General features: G+C 33.6%; 2 protein-coding genes across 6 annotated transcripts; one reads left to right on the plus strand and one right to left on the minus strand.

Annotated features, from left to right (window-relative positions):
* The first annotated feature begins 648 nt into the window (after nt 1-648).
* On the plus strand, nt 649-11218 carry LOC106757654 (heparanase-like protein 1). 4 transcript variants are annotated; one of them, XM_014640379.2, is made up of 11 exons: nt 649-1004; nt 1647-1730; nt 1811-2078; nt 2237-2273; nt 2390-2573; nt 3457-3605; nt 3692-3925; nt 8985-9174; nt 9317-9442; nt 9573-9675; nt 10465-11218. In XM_014640379.2, exons 3-11 carry the CDS (start codon nt 1869-1871, stop codon nt 10870-10872), a joined length of 1641 nt encoding a protein of 546 aa, XP_014495865.1. In that variant the 5' UTR covers nt 649-1004; nt 1647-1730; nt 1811-1868; the 3' UTR covers nt 10873-11218. The 4 variants fall into 4 exon arrangements, with proteins under 4 accessions (XP_014495865.1, XP_014495866.1, XP_014495867.1 ...); XM_014640380.2 differs by having other exon boundaries at nt 649-885; XM_014640381.2 differs by lacking the exon at nt 1647-1730.
* A 1856-nt stretch (nt 11219-13074) lies between these two features.
* Nucleotides 13075-15227, minus strand: LOC106757062 (SNAP25 homologous protein SNAP33). 2 transcript variants are annotated; one of them, XM_014639645.2, is made up of 6 exons: nt 15093-15227; nt 14360-14964; nt 14151-14244; nt 13935-14065; nt 13488-13585; nt 13075-13320 (listed from the first exon to the last, which is right to left on the minus strand). In XM_014639645.2, exons 2-6 carry the CDS (start codon nt 14807-14809, stop codon nt 13221-13223), a joined length of 873 nt encoding a protein of 290 aa, XP_014495131.1. In that variant the 5' UTR covers nt 14810-14964; nt 15093-15227; the 3' UTR covers nt 13075-13220. The 2 variants fall into 2 exon arrangements, with proteins under 2 accessions (XP_014495131.1, XP_014495132.1); XM_014639646.2 differs by having other exon boundaries at nt 14360-14831; nt 15093-15225.
* Nucleotides 15228-15584: the final 357 nt, after the last annotated feature.

The following is a 15584-nucleotide window of genomic DNA, read 5'->3' on the forward strand; positions in this document are numbered from 1 at the left end:
AATTATCGATAAATTTTTCTTTTAAATATCTCCACTTTCATTTATCTATCTCTTAATATAACAAATCAACACTACTCTTACCTTCCTATCCTCTCAAATCTATACATTTTCCATCGCAAAATTAATCTTTTAAAACAAACATAACCTAATGCCATGCTTTATTGATTTGAAATGTGACAATTTAACCCCTTTAAACTCCAAAAATAACCATCAGCTCACAAATTTTAAACTGGAAATCTGGTTTAAACTGGAAATCTGGTGATAATTCATACTTAATAAGATTAGATTGGGTTAAATAAATCAGATCAGAGTAAAATATTTACTTCTGAAAAGTATTAAATTAATTAACTAAAAATATTTAATAAAATATTTAGTGATTAAAATTGACTTATATATGATCTTCTTAATGGAAAATGTGTGGTATATAGTAATTACTAATTTTTCTTGTTTCGTTTTAGAAAACAAAAGAGTATTTAGTGATTTCTAATTTTATTTTTCTTTAAAATTTCTTACTTTTTCCATAACAATCTATACAGCAGCCATGTCTGGATAGTGGAACAATAATTCTCCCTCTATAATTAATTATTATTAATGCTGTGCAGTTTATCTTATTTTATGTGCACCTTTCAGTTAGGTTCTACAGTCTCACAGAGGAAGAAAGGAACCTAAATAAGGAAATTATTATCCTTTCAAGGACCAATGTTTTCTATTGAATTTTAATTTTTTATTCATATGATGGGTGCTCTGAGCATCAGACATCAACTTCAGCCTACCGACACTGAAAACCAAAGAAAAGAAAGCACCTTTTTCTGCCATTATTGATCCTCACAGTTGGGACTCATCAATGGCGAAAGAAGCTTCCAGTTGACACCCACCATTTCCAAAGTTTGCTCCTTTCTCTACCCCCTCTTCTTCTTTTTCATTTTTCTCTTCTGGGTTCCTCTTCTTCTTCTCATCTCTGTTTACTTCATAGCTCCACATTTTTCATCAACCAGTCAAGGAAGGTCAAACCCACTTCATTTCACTCCACATTTTCAAAGATTTTCAATTACTGTGGCAGTTTTGTCGTCATCTTCAATACCGCGACAGACTAATGTGATAGATGCAGTCACTAATAATTTTGTAAAATCTTGATACCGTGGCTGAAATCGCTGTCACTGATAATTTTTAAGACTTTGAACCTTCGTATTTAATACCAAGATCTCACAATTCTTTGATGTTTCATTCGGATCTCAATCTCTATATATATATTTATAAAATATATCTGTTGTTGTTGTTACGCTTCTGGTCTCTCTGTCTCTTGTTGACCTTGTTAATGAATTTATTTTATTTAATTAACGTGTGATTTTTATCTAAGTAAGAATTCTGACTTCGAAATTATTTCTGTGGTGCTCCAAAATTTTGAGAAGCGGTTCCCAATTTTTTAGTTGCCTTTCGCTGTAATAAAGTTGTTTAGGACACTGTTAATCATGATTGGGACACAGCATGATAGGACACCAGTGTTACTCTTCACTGTTAACGTCAACTAAGTAGTTCTAACTTATGTTTTGAAACTATCAATTTGGGGTATCATAATATTCACTTCATTTTATTTTTATTTTTATTTTTTTGAAAATAATTATGAACACTATTACTTTTCATTTCAGAAAATTAGACAATGAATCATGATATATATTCCCCTTGGAATCTTCTGGTTTCCACTCAACAATTTAACATTGAGCACTCATTAGGTAGTGTTCATTTAAATGCTTTCCAATTATGTAGCATAAGAAGATCTGTGTATAAATTTTCTTCATATCCTCTGCTGCAGTTGATTTGGATTAGCTGTGTTGAACTTGGATGCTGCAGCTTATACAGTGGATCAACTAATGAGATTCCACCTTGCATTGTTTCTTTTGTTGGCTTCTGTTCAAGCCAATTTAAGTCAAGATATTGAACATGGTTCACTTCTAGTAGACGGAGCTCAAACAAAGGCTGAAACAGGTGAAAACTTTATTTGTGCCACCATTGATTGGTGGCCTCATGACAAGTGTGACTACAACCATTGCCCCTGGGGATATTCATCTGTTGTGAATTTGGTGAGTATTTTAAAATTCATTTGTATAGAAAATGAAATGAAACAGTCTCTTCCATTTATCATCCCCTTCCATCCATTCCCACCTCTCCTATTTAGAACCGTGGAAACCAATTAAGGTGCTGTATGCATTATTCACTTCAATCTGGATTGATTTTTCAGGACTTGTCTCGTCCATTCCTTGCCAAGGCCATCCAAGGTGTGTATATATTTGCATTACTTCTGTATGATCTATAAAGTCTTAATGAATATCTTTAATCTTGGAGTAATTATGTTAAGCATGATGTGATTCTTTTTGTAATGGTTGCATGATAGAACTCAAGCCATTGAGGATACGACTTGGAGGCTCTTTGCAAGACCAGGTTATATATGATGTAGGAAGTTTGAAGTCTCCCTGTCATCCCTTGCAAAAGATTGAAGGTGGATTGTTTGGATTTTCAAAGGGATGTTTACACATGAAAAGATGGGATGAGCTGAATCAGTTTTTCAATGAGACAGGGTGAGAATTTTAACATTGAAACTTAACTATCTCCACCTCTTCCATTGTCCTCTCTTCCTTCAATTAAAAGCAAAAGTATGAAAAATAAGATGAGCTATTTAATTTGGTACTTTAACAAAGTAATGACCTTAATTTTCTTGGGTCATAATTTTAACATAATAGCTGCTGAAGGGAGTGTCTGCTTCTGTTTAAATGTTTTATCACAAAAACATATGCTAGTGGACTTTCCTTCATTGGTAATTGAGACTCACTACTGGCATTCTTAGTTATTTCCATAAACTTTGTTTGGAATGACTCTATTGACTTAGTTGTTTATTCCAGTATCATGCAGTTTATATCCAGTCATTGCTTGTAATAGGCTCTACAATTGCGTCTCTAAGTTATTTTACCACTATAGATCACAAAACCATGCAAATAAAAGCTTATACGACACTACTGACTTAGTTTCTTATTCCAAGTACATGCAGTTTATATGCAGTCATTGCTGGTATAACAGTCTCTATAATTGCATCGCTAAGTTGTTTTACCACTATTGACACAAAACCATGCAAATCAAAGCATATTGTAATAACTCGGTTACCACACTCTCTAGATGCTTTATTTTAATTATTGAAGCTTCTATATTCCATTTGTGCAATTATTGGTGTAGATTTTTGTTTTGGCGAATATCTGACATACTAGTCTATGGTCTGTAGGCTTGATTCCATTCCTGTTACGTGACTTTGTCTAAATAAATTAAGAAATGGAATACAAATGTCAGTACATGCATGATTAGTATACTACGTCTTTATATGCATTATATAATGGTAGAGGGAAAGAAGAAAGGGATGAGAGATGAATTGTTTAGCTGTGATGTAATTTAACTGGAGTTTGGTACTTGCAGGGCCATTGTGACATTTGGCTTGAATGCACTCCATGGGAAGCACCAGATTAGTCATAATGTTTGGGAAGGAGCCTGGGACCCCACAAATGCTTATGATTTTATAAAATACACTGTTTCAAAAGGATACAAGATTGATTCATGGGAACTTGGTAGGACTACGTATAAAAAATGGAAGGGTTATTTGTTACGTTTAATTTTGTTTGATTTAACCTTGTTCTTGAATCTGCTGCTGTAGGAAATGAGTTGAGTGGTAAGGGCATTGGTGCAAGTGTTGGGGTTGCACAGTATGGGAAAGATTTGATAAAGCTTAAGCAAATTCTAGGAACATTGTACGAGAACTCCAACTTCAAGCCTTCACTTGTGGCACCTGGAGGATTTTATGAAAGACAGTGGTATGATAGGCTTCTTCAGGTCTCTGGTTCAGGCATAATCAATGTTCTGACTCATCATTTATACAATCTGGGCCCAGGTTTGACTGTCACTTAATTCTTTCTACTGTAGGCATTCTTGCCAAATGATTAATAATCTGAAATCTCTGGACAATCCTTCCTTTGCTTCTGTTTCTCAGTTCTTGTGGTTAATACTATTGTTATCCAGGAGCACCCACAACAAGTTGATAATAAGACAGCATTGCATCTTTATTATAGGAGGTTTAAAAAGAAAAACTAATAATACAGTCGTAAGGTAGATTTTGTAGCTATGAGTTAGTTAGATAAAAGGAGCCCTTTAATAGGAAGCTTAGAGGAAAAAGGGGAGGGGGTTGTGAGATTTGAGAGACTTGTAATTGGAACAATCCAGTGGAAAGGAGAGTGCTCCTTTGTAGTTTGTACGTTTGTGAAATAAAGACGTTTTCATTTTCTTTTCATTGTTATTCTTTAAAATAGTGCTGATTCTTAACTTTTTTGGTCCAACCTCCTCAATCTATGAGTGGCATAAGGGAAAAAAGTAGTGAGTGCTTTGGAGAGATGAGTTGGTGAACAGAGGAAGGGGATTGAAGACCTGAGAAGAAACATGACTCTAGTGAAAGAAAGCCTACTGAACATGAGAGAAATAAAGGCTTTACTTTTTGAAGGGAATGATCCACAAGGATGGATAGCAAATGGCAAAACAATTCTTTGAAGTACAAAACGTTAAAAGGTCGAAAAAATTGTGCCTAGGCCTCCTTAGCATGGAAGAAAACACTGATCATTGGTTCAAGTATTGGTGACAAAAATTGAGGAACCCTTCTTAGGAGGATGTTGCATCAACTCTGTCAAGGAGATTTGGAGGCAGTGGACAAAACACAATTTTTGAGAGATTTGCTCCGATAAGACAGTCAACAAGTGTTGAAGATTTCATCTAAGAATTTGAAATTTTGATGTCTCAAGCAAAACAGATATTAGGAAAGATCAATTGATGGGATATTTCTTTGCAGGATTGCATCAGAATATATACTAGAGTCATTTGCATGACCCATAAGATGTGATTCCAGCCACAAAAATTGCACGAGATCTGAAGAAGGCTATGAAGCCATGAAAACTGCATGAAATTGTGCAATACATCAGGTGACCTTCGTATCAGGAACCTAATTCAAGTATTCTTTATTAAAGGTGGAAGATGAATTGTCTCAAATGGACACTGAAGGAAGCATGCTTAGTGCACACTCATCCAATGAGTTTGGATGAACGTGGCATGGGGTTAGGAAATCGTTCTCTGTGTTGTTAATGTGCCAAGCCTCATTTGGGTCAGACGGGGTCAAGGATTAGAGAAACCATGAATCTTTTATATCTTGAATTTGGTAAGAGAAGGGATGCAAACCTTTGTTGCTAGAGCCTTTGGTCCAAATCATAAATGTCCAGAAAAGATTGAGGATTGTTGTTTTGCTGAAGATCATATTAATGATGCATGGAAGATAGAGCAATTAGTATCAGAAAAGAGGATTTTGTTGAAAGAAAGGAGGATGGACACCAAAGTTAAATTTTTTGTGGCTAGAATTATCAACTTGCTCAGTCGGGGTTATGACTCACTGCAAGCCTTTTTGCATAGAATGCAACGCTTCAAGGAAAGGATTAGGGGTTGTATTATTCCAAGATAAAAGACCCAAATTTTTTCTTAGAAAAACATTGGTGGATACATCTCTCACTTGTCTATATACGGACAAGAACATTTAGGTCTGGTCTTCGTAATTCAGCATTGTCATCTTTACTTGTTGAGACATAAGCCCCAAGCAACCTCCATGAACTCCCAACAATGTTGCGCTTCCAAGCCACCAAAGACCTTTCTTCCCTCACGAAACCAGAAGAAACAGGGCAAAACTTGCCATGTGAGCATCTCGTTGTCCAGCTCACAGTGCCTGTCGCCCAGTGAAGGTCTTCAAAAACACCAAAGTTGCTCTTTGAAGTGATAAGATGTGGGCACTTAACGGTGGCTCGCCTAGCGACAAAGAGGTGGCACCCAACGCCCTGGACTTGAAGAACTCCCCTTTTTGATGTTTCTTCTTGCTTCTCTGGGTTGCCAGGCTCTCCGGTTTGATAGAGGTTCTTCCTAACACAAAATTGGCATCAAAAAGAGGAGATTAGAGTATTATTTACATAGTGTAGCCCAAAATATAAATATATACAAAAGGAAGATAAAAGTGAGGATTTAAGCAAGTAACAGGCTAAAGGAGAGCTGATTTTGTCACTAAAATGAAGCTCAGACAATAGTAAGAATTAACATTATCAAACATCCTAAGATGGATACAAGTTTGAGAACACTCTTTTAGTTAGCTATGAACATCGACCTTGTTCTTTCTCATACATAGAAGACTTAGGATTGCTTGAAAGCATTGAGAACAAGTATTGTAAGCGTTGTGTCATTGTTGTTATCAACCTTCTTCACATACATCTTTAAATATAGCTAAAAATAAAAAAGCCATCACAAATCCTTTTTGGAGTTGTGGTAAGGTTTACAAGCCTTTCATCTTCTTTGGCTATTGTCTAACCACGTTCAAGCACTTAGACACATTAAATGCTTTTCATGCAGCATTAAATACATGTAGCCTCTTTTATGCACGACTTATCAATTCTAGTCAGATAGCTTCTTTTGACTTTAGCAAAATGCATGGGACCTGACATAGATGGTTGACTCTGCGGCACTAACTGTCCACCTTTTTAGAAAAGTTGTTTTCGGCTTTAAGCACTCTCTTCAAGAGATCTTGATGTTGACACTTCAAAGCAAGATTCTCTTGAAAGAAATGAAGAGACAAGCATTCCCTACACACAAAGTATAAGCATTTATAAATCTTTTATATCTACTATGAAATGCTTAAGGCTTATCATCTATTAGACAAGGTATATATATCATCTTTCCATGTAAAAGCTTACCAGATGAAGAGTACTAAGCAATGTGCTTTTATTTGTCAAACGAAGCAAATAGCACTTGCATTTGATGAGACCTTATACTTTATTGTTTAAGCACAGAAATCGAAACCAAATAAAGAAGGGTCTGTTGAACTTTGATCTAACAATTTTCATTGGTAAATCTAAAGGTTTTGATACTGTTTTGGTGGTGGTAGATAGGCCTAGAAAGTATGACCATTTTATTTTAGTTAAACACCCATAATTAGGTCAATCTATTGCTGTAATATTTGTTTAGAAATAATTTGATTTCACAGAGTGCAGAGTTCTATTGGAAGTGATCGTGACCAACTTTTATGAGTTTCTTTTTAACAGGAGTTATTCACGTTACAGGGAACGAAACTGAGGATGTTTAAGCACTATCATCCACAATCGGATGGACACACCGAGGTGTATAGAATAGGATCTCAGAAACCTATATATGCTGCTTTTTGTTGTGAGCAGCCAAAAGTTTGAGAATTTATCCCTTGAAAAGAATACTGGTACAATACTAATTTTCATAGTGTCACTAACTGTACTCCATTTGAGGTGTTATGGCCATTGTCCCCCTTCAAAGCTAGGTTTATACTTGGAGAAACGATGGTGGAACCTGTGCGCAGAACCTTACAAACAGCAGAACCTTAAAACAAAAGATGAGACTTTGAGACGACTGAAGTTTCATTTTCAAAGAGAACAAGCTCAAACGACAATTCATACTAAAGTTCATCACAAACCTTCCTAGATCAAACTAGGTGATTTGGTGCATCTAGAAATTTGGCCACATAGACAGAGTTGTGTCTAACAAGCTTCATCCCAAGCTGTCAACATGTTACTATGGATCATATTTAGTTCTTAAGCAATCAGTCTTTTAAATTACAAATTCCAACTCAAGCTCAAATGCATCTTATGTTCCATGTATATCAGCTCAAAAAGGAAATAGGGGATCATTCAGTGAAAGCTGCACTACCATTAGAATTGCATGGACATAAGTTTTAATTCTGGCTTACATTTAAGGCATCGAACGATCAGTCAAAATGATGAACTAGGACAAGTGTTAGTGCAATGGAAGGGGAAACATCTGAGGAATCCACATAGGAATACTGTACCAAATAAATTTCCTGATTTTAACCTTGAGAATTTTTTTTTTCCGAGGGTGGTATTGTTTGGCAAGAGCAAGCACAGCAAGTTGATAACTAGAGAGGATTGTAGGTTTATCATGGGAGGTTTAAAAGAAAAACTAAAAATACAATTGTGAGGTAGTTTGAGGCTAAGAGTTAGTTAGCATAAAGGAATCCTTTAATAGGAATCTTAGAGGGAAAAGAGGAGTTTTTTGAGATTTGAGAGACTTGTAATTGAAATGATCTAGTGGAAAGGACAGTGCTTCATGCTAACATTTTTATGTATGTTTGGTGAAATAAAGAAGTTTTTCTTTTCATTTTCTTTGAAAATAATGTTAATATCTAACAAAAACACTGGCTTGAGTTACTATCAGTAGAGGCAACAAGTCATGTTTATTGCTTCTCTTTCATGACAACATTGATGATGGATATGCTTAGACAAACTTTTCCATAAACACTTTTAATTATAATACATAAACTCATTTTAGCTTCTGGAGAACCTTATTACATTTGTTCTATTTTTCTCTCCTTGAAGTGCTTATGGAGAAACTTTTTCAGGCAAGCTTAACGTCTTTTATCATATTGTTTATTATATATATTGCATTATTTAAAAGGAAAATGCTGCACTTTTGAAAAACCAAATAATTGCAATAGTTTGCTAAAACAGAGTATGATCGACCTCTTTTGACAAAACTCATTATCAAGATAGCTAATATGTGAAGGTTGGATTTGCTAATTAACGTAGAGACACGTCTTAGCTGCCCCCCATCTGCTTGAATATCTTCACAGCCACCCAAAAATTGTTATGCTAATAATGAAGGGTAACATTGAATTTTCGTATGTAGAACTACCTGCTCATATACTTCAATACACTCAGTATTTCTAATTTATTTTTCTCATAAATGCTAGAGACATGCCCTGGCACTTGATATATTTATTTCAAGGCTTAACCTTATCAGCTTGTGGTGCAAAAGATGATACACTTTGTTTACATGTTGGAAAAATACTGTTGTTTGTCATTGATGATCAATTTCTGAGTTGATTTCTCTTTCAGGTAGTGACGAGCATCTTGAAAGGAAGATTCTAGATCCTGAACGCTTAAGCAGGGTGAAATCAATTTTTGGCAACCTTTCTGAAACCATTCAAACATATGGTCCTTGGGCTTCTGCATGGGTAGGAGAAGCTGGTGGGGCATACAACAGTGGTGGCAATCATGTATCTAATACTTTTCTTAACACCTTTTGGTAGGTGATATGGTTGTCAATTCCTTCCATCATTTTCTTTTCCTCTTCTTCATAACTGAAGCACAGATTATGATGTTATATTTAGCAAAAACAATTACTAGTGATGTGATTCTTTGTAAGTTTTGAAATTGAAATGACTTAGGTACTTAGATCAACTTGGAATAGCATCCAGCTACAACACTAAAGTCTATTGTAGGCAGACCCTAATTGGAGGGAACTATGGACTTCTCAATACCACCACCCTCACTCCCAATCCTGATTACTACAGGCAAGTACATATAGAAAATTGCAAAAAAGAAAATAGGAATACCTTTTTTTTTTCTTGAAGGTCACTTGAAGTTTTATGCTATCAAGTTTGAGCATATCTAAACCTGTTTTCTGGTTTTGTTCCTAAACAGTGCACTTTTGTGGCATCGATTAATGGGAAAGAAGGTTCTTGCAGTTTCAAGTGATGTTTCTTCTCCCTTTTTACGTGCTTATGCCCATTGTTCAAAAGACAGAGTAAGTTCCCTAATTTATTTCAACTTGGATAGCTATTGAATTCATTACTATCTGGATTGCTATTCTATATATGATATTTTTAATAGCATTCCAACTACCATAAAATCAAACATGATATAATATCATATCAAGCTTAGCACACTTACACCTGATATTTAAATTTAACCGTTAGAGTCAAGAATATGTCACATGAAGTTATAGGCTCAAAAGTTTTTAACAAATTGAATTTTAACCCATCCACACAATAAAATCTTTGATTCCTTGTTTTGATGGTTTTTTATTATTAGAATTGGAGAAGTTGAGGAAATGATAAATAAAAGAACGGTTTAGTAAAATATGAATCTGTATTTCTGATAAGTTCTGAGTACAATTAATTCAACTAAAACAGAAACACTTAAGTCTATATAAAATAGTCTGTGAACCAGAAAAAGAAGAGACAGCAGTTATGGAGAGTTACCAAAACAAAGGAACTGCCATAACTTACAAAACACCATAGCAACTGCCTAAAAACAGAAAATAAACTAACTATAGTCTGTACATTACATAACAGAAAAAGAGACCAACTAAATACAACTCTAGTAGTTATATACAAAATTGTAATGAATGTGGGAAAATTTGTGTAGAGGTGTGACTCTGTCACTCTTATATACTAGAAATTCTTTTTAACTGAAATTTGCTAAGACCTGAGCTTTATATTCTGAGTTAACATTCTATGAGGCATTAGAAGTATATATTTTGATTCAGTATTTTTTTAGCAAATTTCTAGTTCTTATCAATTTCATTCTACAGGTTGGTGTGACATTACTTCTAATCAACTTAAGTAATGAGACACGATTTACTCTCACTATTAGAAACCCTGTGAGTGCAAGTATTGAAAATGAAGTGGCCACAAACATTCATAAGGAAAACTCATTCTTTGATAAACTGAAGAAGACATTTTCTTGGGTAGGAACAAAAGGGTCAGAGGTCACATTTAGGGAAGAGTACCACTTAACTCCAAAAGATGGTTATCTGAAAAGCCAAACCATGGTTCTTAATGGTATTCCACTGGAGTTAACAGACCAGGGAGATCTTCCAAAATTGGATCCAGTGAGTAGTAATGTGAGGTCTCCAATATACATTACTCCATTGTCCATTGCATTTATTGTATACCCCAACTTTGATGCTCCAGCATGTGCTACACAGAGAAAACATTAGTTGAAGGTTTCTATAGCAAATAACTTGGCACTGGGACTAATGCAATTTCAAGCTCATGGTAATTGTATGTACTGAGCTATTATTGGCTTCACATGAAAGCTACAACCTTGCAATAATTTAGATTTGAAGGCACATGCAAGTTGTATCATTTAGTTGTAAGTAAACTGTTTGATAAAATTTAGTTTGAAATCCAATGATAAAGAAGTGATTTTGTTTCACTCTTAGTTAGGAAATCCTATTTAAGTTCATTGGAGGACATCAACATGGTTGACAAATAATTGTCTTTTTAGTGTGGTTAAGAGTTTGTATTCAAGTTTAACTATAAAAAAATTAGATTGATTTTTTACTCTCTTGTGTGGATTCTCTTAGATTAAAAAAATAATCTATTACGGACATAATGAATGGAGATTGAGCTAAATGTACTATTGGTCCTTAAAAATGTTATGTGATTATGTGTTCTTTTGAAAGATTTGTTCATTAATTCGCATATTAGCTCTTTCGGGGAACTAAAAGTCAGTATATTTCTATAATAACTCACTTTCGGAGTTTGAAAATGAATAAATTTTTGGTTAATAGTATTTATGATTTTTATATTTATAATAATGGTCTAATATTTTATTTTCTATAATATTAGTTTTAACTTAATATGGTTATTTTATTTTTTTTCAAATGATTTAATATGATATTTTTTGTTAGATTATTATTAGTGTCAGTTTTTCCATTTTGTTTCTCGGATTGGACAATAAACACTTAAAAAGAGTGTGATTATAGTAAGAGATGTGAATTCATCATCTTCTAAACGACGTTAATACTATTTAACGGAAGAGAAATTGAGTGATTTTAAAAAAAAATAAAAATTACATTGAGTAAAATTAAATAGAGAAAAAATATTAAAATATTACTAGAAATATAGGACTAAAAGTGCTATTAAGTTAAAAAATATATTTTGGACTGTACAAGAATATATTTTTTATTTTATATTTTGAAATGTGTAATTTAAAAATAAGATTAATTATGACGTAACAAACTGTATGTTATATCACCTTTATATCTATATTTTTTATTTTCTATTTTGAAAACTGAATACAAAATTTATATATTTGGAATGTAAATTATGTTATATAAATTTTAGATTCTACAAATTTTATTTTGTATTCCAATTATATGTTTTAATATATAAATTTAGAATCATCTAATCCGGCTTGATTCAATCTAGCTCATCATGGGTTAGTCACTTAGTAAGTCAACCCAACTGGGTTTACTTATTAGCAAGTTAAAAAAATTTGAATCACAGATTGGTGAGTTAAACGAGTTGGCTCACTAGTTTACTTAATTATATTTTTTTTTAAAATAAAAACTTTTTAACTTTTTGTAATTCAAATCTAAATAAATTTCATCCTAAATTGACGTTAAACTCCAAATACAATTAAAAAAAAATCACACAATCCAAACATAATCCAAAAACAAGCACAAAAAAAATTACATTTTTTATAAACTCAACCCAGCTCGAATCCGTGATGAGCCGGATTGGTGCACAATTTACAACCCATTTTGACAGCATTAATAAATTTTATATTGTAAATTGTAATACAAATGCTTTTTTTATGTTATATTTTGAATTATATATCTCATTATAATTTATAATACAAATTTGTATTTTGGAACGTAGAATTTAAAATACAAATTTGTATTCTAAATTATTCATTCTAGAAAGTCTGTGTATTACATAATACGAAATTAAAAATCCTAAATAAATTTGAAATGTTTAAGTTTATCAAGATGCAGGTTGAAATTATGGAAGTACAAAAATTAGTTGCCCTATATATGGGCTCATGAAATACCGAGCTCAGTATAAACCAAGAAGGTATGATGTTAAATTTTCTATGTTAAGATGTTAGATCAGCATTAGTATGGTTTAAATTTGAAATTCGGAAATTTATCGCAACAAGTTAACAAATATAATCCATCATTCAGATGGAATACCAATAAGAGAATTGATTCGAATTTCTAAACAAACCAAAGCACTGTTATGCCAAAACAAAAGGAGAAATAGAACCAAGAAACCAAGAACTCTTGATAGTTAAGAAAAACTCTTCAACACAAAGTATTACTTTTTGTGACGGAAATACGAACTTCTTGGTATAAATATACGAGTTATATAGAATGAATCATGCCCGGAAAAGGTAATATTGGAATCATAAATAATCTCACAAATCAATCAATACTATATATATATTTCAAAAGCGGATTGTACATTACTATATTTGAAACCAGTATCCTGGAACATGGAAGCTCCTTTAATTGAAAAATGCAAAGTAAAAATCAGTATCAGTCTCATGGCATACACCCTATTTTCCAAGCAAACGACGGCCACGTTGATTAGCACCATTCACACGGACGACCAACTTATCCATATCATTTTCAAAACCACCCAAGGCATCCTTATGCCTGCAACATTACCAAAACCAGTATAAATTATGACATCTTGAAATAAGTGAAACGGTTCTGAATAATCATTAACTAGGAGTACTTCCTTAGCAAACATTGTTGCCAGTGTCAAAGAATTTATGTTTGGTAAAATTAGAGAGATCGATCATAGAAACGAATAAACTTACTTCTCAAGTTCAGATCCCATGTCAATGGCCATGTCTTTCAGTTCTCCCAAGAGGTCACTTATATCTGACAGTGCATCGTCTTGCTTTCTCTTTTCAACCTGTTCAGGACATTCTAGTCATTAGCTGAATTCGATGTTGAGAATTTTTTTTACAATATTATACAAGGTAGAGCAGAAAGTCACAGCAAAAATTAGTATCCAGAGTGTACTAATATTGACTATAGAATAAGATGGTTTATGTGCTGAAATAGTTGCAAAACTGTCAGTGTTTTTAAATAAATGGTTGGCTTCAAATATTAAGGACAAGCAGAAGCAGAACAATACTACAAGAACACATATTCAGATATTAATCACATTTCACAGCACTAAGAAACTGAAGCTTTGTCATGCTCAGCACTTCAAATGACTTCAACATGAACCGTTAAATCTTCAATAAATCAATACGAACCTCAACTTTTTCAAGCGCATTTGTTGGCTCAGAAGGTGTTGCCCGTGACTTCGATTGGCCTTTAGTGGCAGAAGTCAATCCTAATTTCTCTCTTTGCTCCAAGTGATTGCCCTTTCTTCTCACAGGATCATCTATATCGTGAAGCACATAACAAATACAATTATCACAACCAAAATCAGTTGATATTAAAAAGATGAAAGGAGAGAAAATACTAACCTCCAAAAACAACTGGGCCAGTTATCGCACCCGTCTTTTTGGGTTTCCATGTTTTGGAAAACATGCCACCAAGACTTCCCAAAAGTTTTTCTCCCTGGAAATACATCAACGAAACAGTCAAAAGAGTAGTGCAGAATACCAATTGAAGCAGCAAAAATTTCTTTCAGAAGATGAAGAAGCTGTGACTGAGAAAATAACAAGATCAATACCCGACTCAGATCATGATCAATATCAGCGGCAACATGGTGGCTCCTTGTAATCTGCTCCCCCTGTTGGTGCAGCATCACCAGAGTCTTTGTAGCATCCTCTCTCATTTCCTCAGCGATCTTCAAACAACTGTTCACTGATTTTGTGGTCTCTTCAGCCTTGTAAACGGCATAGTCCTCCAATTCCTGGACAGATTGACTCTCCAACCCCCCAGAGTCGCGGAAATCGTTCTTATACCTATTTCTATGTGCAGAAGAAAGGCCATAGGAAGATGATGAAGAGTGGCCACTGACTTCAACATCATCATCAAAGGGGTTGGTGTTGGTTAAAGTCTTCTTAGAGGAATTATACTTTTTATCTTTTGATTCTTTATCAGAATCAAAGGGGCTATGAACAGGACCAACAGAGCTAGGTTTAGCCTCTCTCAACGGAGTTTTCTTTGAACCAAACATCCTCTCTCTCTCTCTCAATGATCTTGTGTATCAATTTCACCCCGGGAAGACAAACAAGGAAAAATCCAAAGATCAAAATCAAGTTCTATAGCAAGAACCCTCTACTCAAAATTGAATTTTGAAATTACGATGAATCCAAATTCATAGAATTTATGCTGAAATAATCAAAATTGCAGACAAAACCGAAGGAGAGTCAAAAAATTGAAAGTGGAAATAAATTAAAAAAAGATAGAAAGAATGGCTAAAACAGAAGGTAGAAGGAGAAAGGAAGAGACTTTGGTACCTGCAGAAGAAAATGTAATCAGACGAAAGAAGGAAGGAAGTGAAGACAACGAATTTAAGGTTAAAAGCGTTGGATGGTTTCAACGCGGAAGCTCTGCAAAATCGCGTTGAAAATTCACTGTTGCTCTCCTGATAAATGCGCTTGTTTGAATTAATATTATATTATTATTGCATTACATTAATCTTATCAACAAATACTTGTCAATTTTCTTACACCATGCTCTTTTCTATTCATCCTTATACTTTCAAATTGGTAAATTAAATATTTCAAGTTTTAAAAAAGTGATTTTAAATATTTTATAATTGAATTTAATATTTACTGACAAATTTTAATCATCACAAAGTTCATAAAAGAATTAAATTTATATAAATGATATGTGTTCTTTATTATACTTGAATTTAATATATAGTAATGATTTTTTTTCTTACCATAGAAGGATTAAGTATACATACTTTTAATGTTCTAGATTTAATTAATCTAATTTTAAAGTAT

Source organism: Vigna radiata, chromosome 3, assembly GCF_000741045.1.
Source record: "Vigna radiata var. radiata cultivar VC1973A chromosome 3, Vradiata_ver6, whole genome shotgun sequence".
Lineage (NCBI taxonomy): Eukaryota > Viridiplantae > Streptophyta > Magnoliopsida > Fabales > Fabaceae > Vigna > Vigna radiata.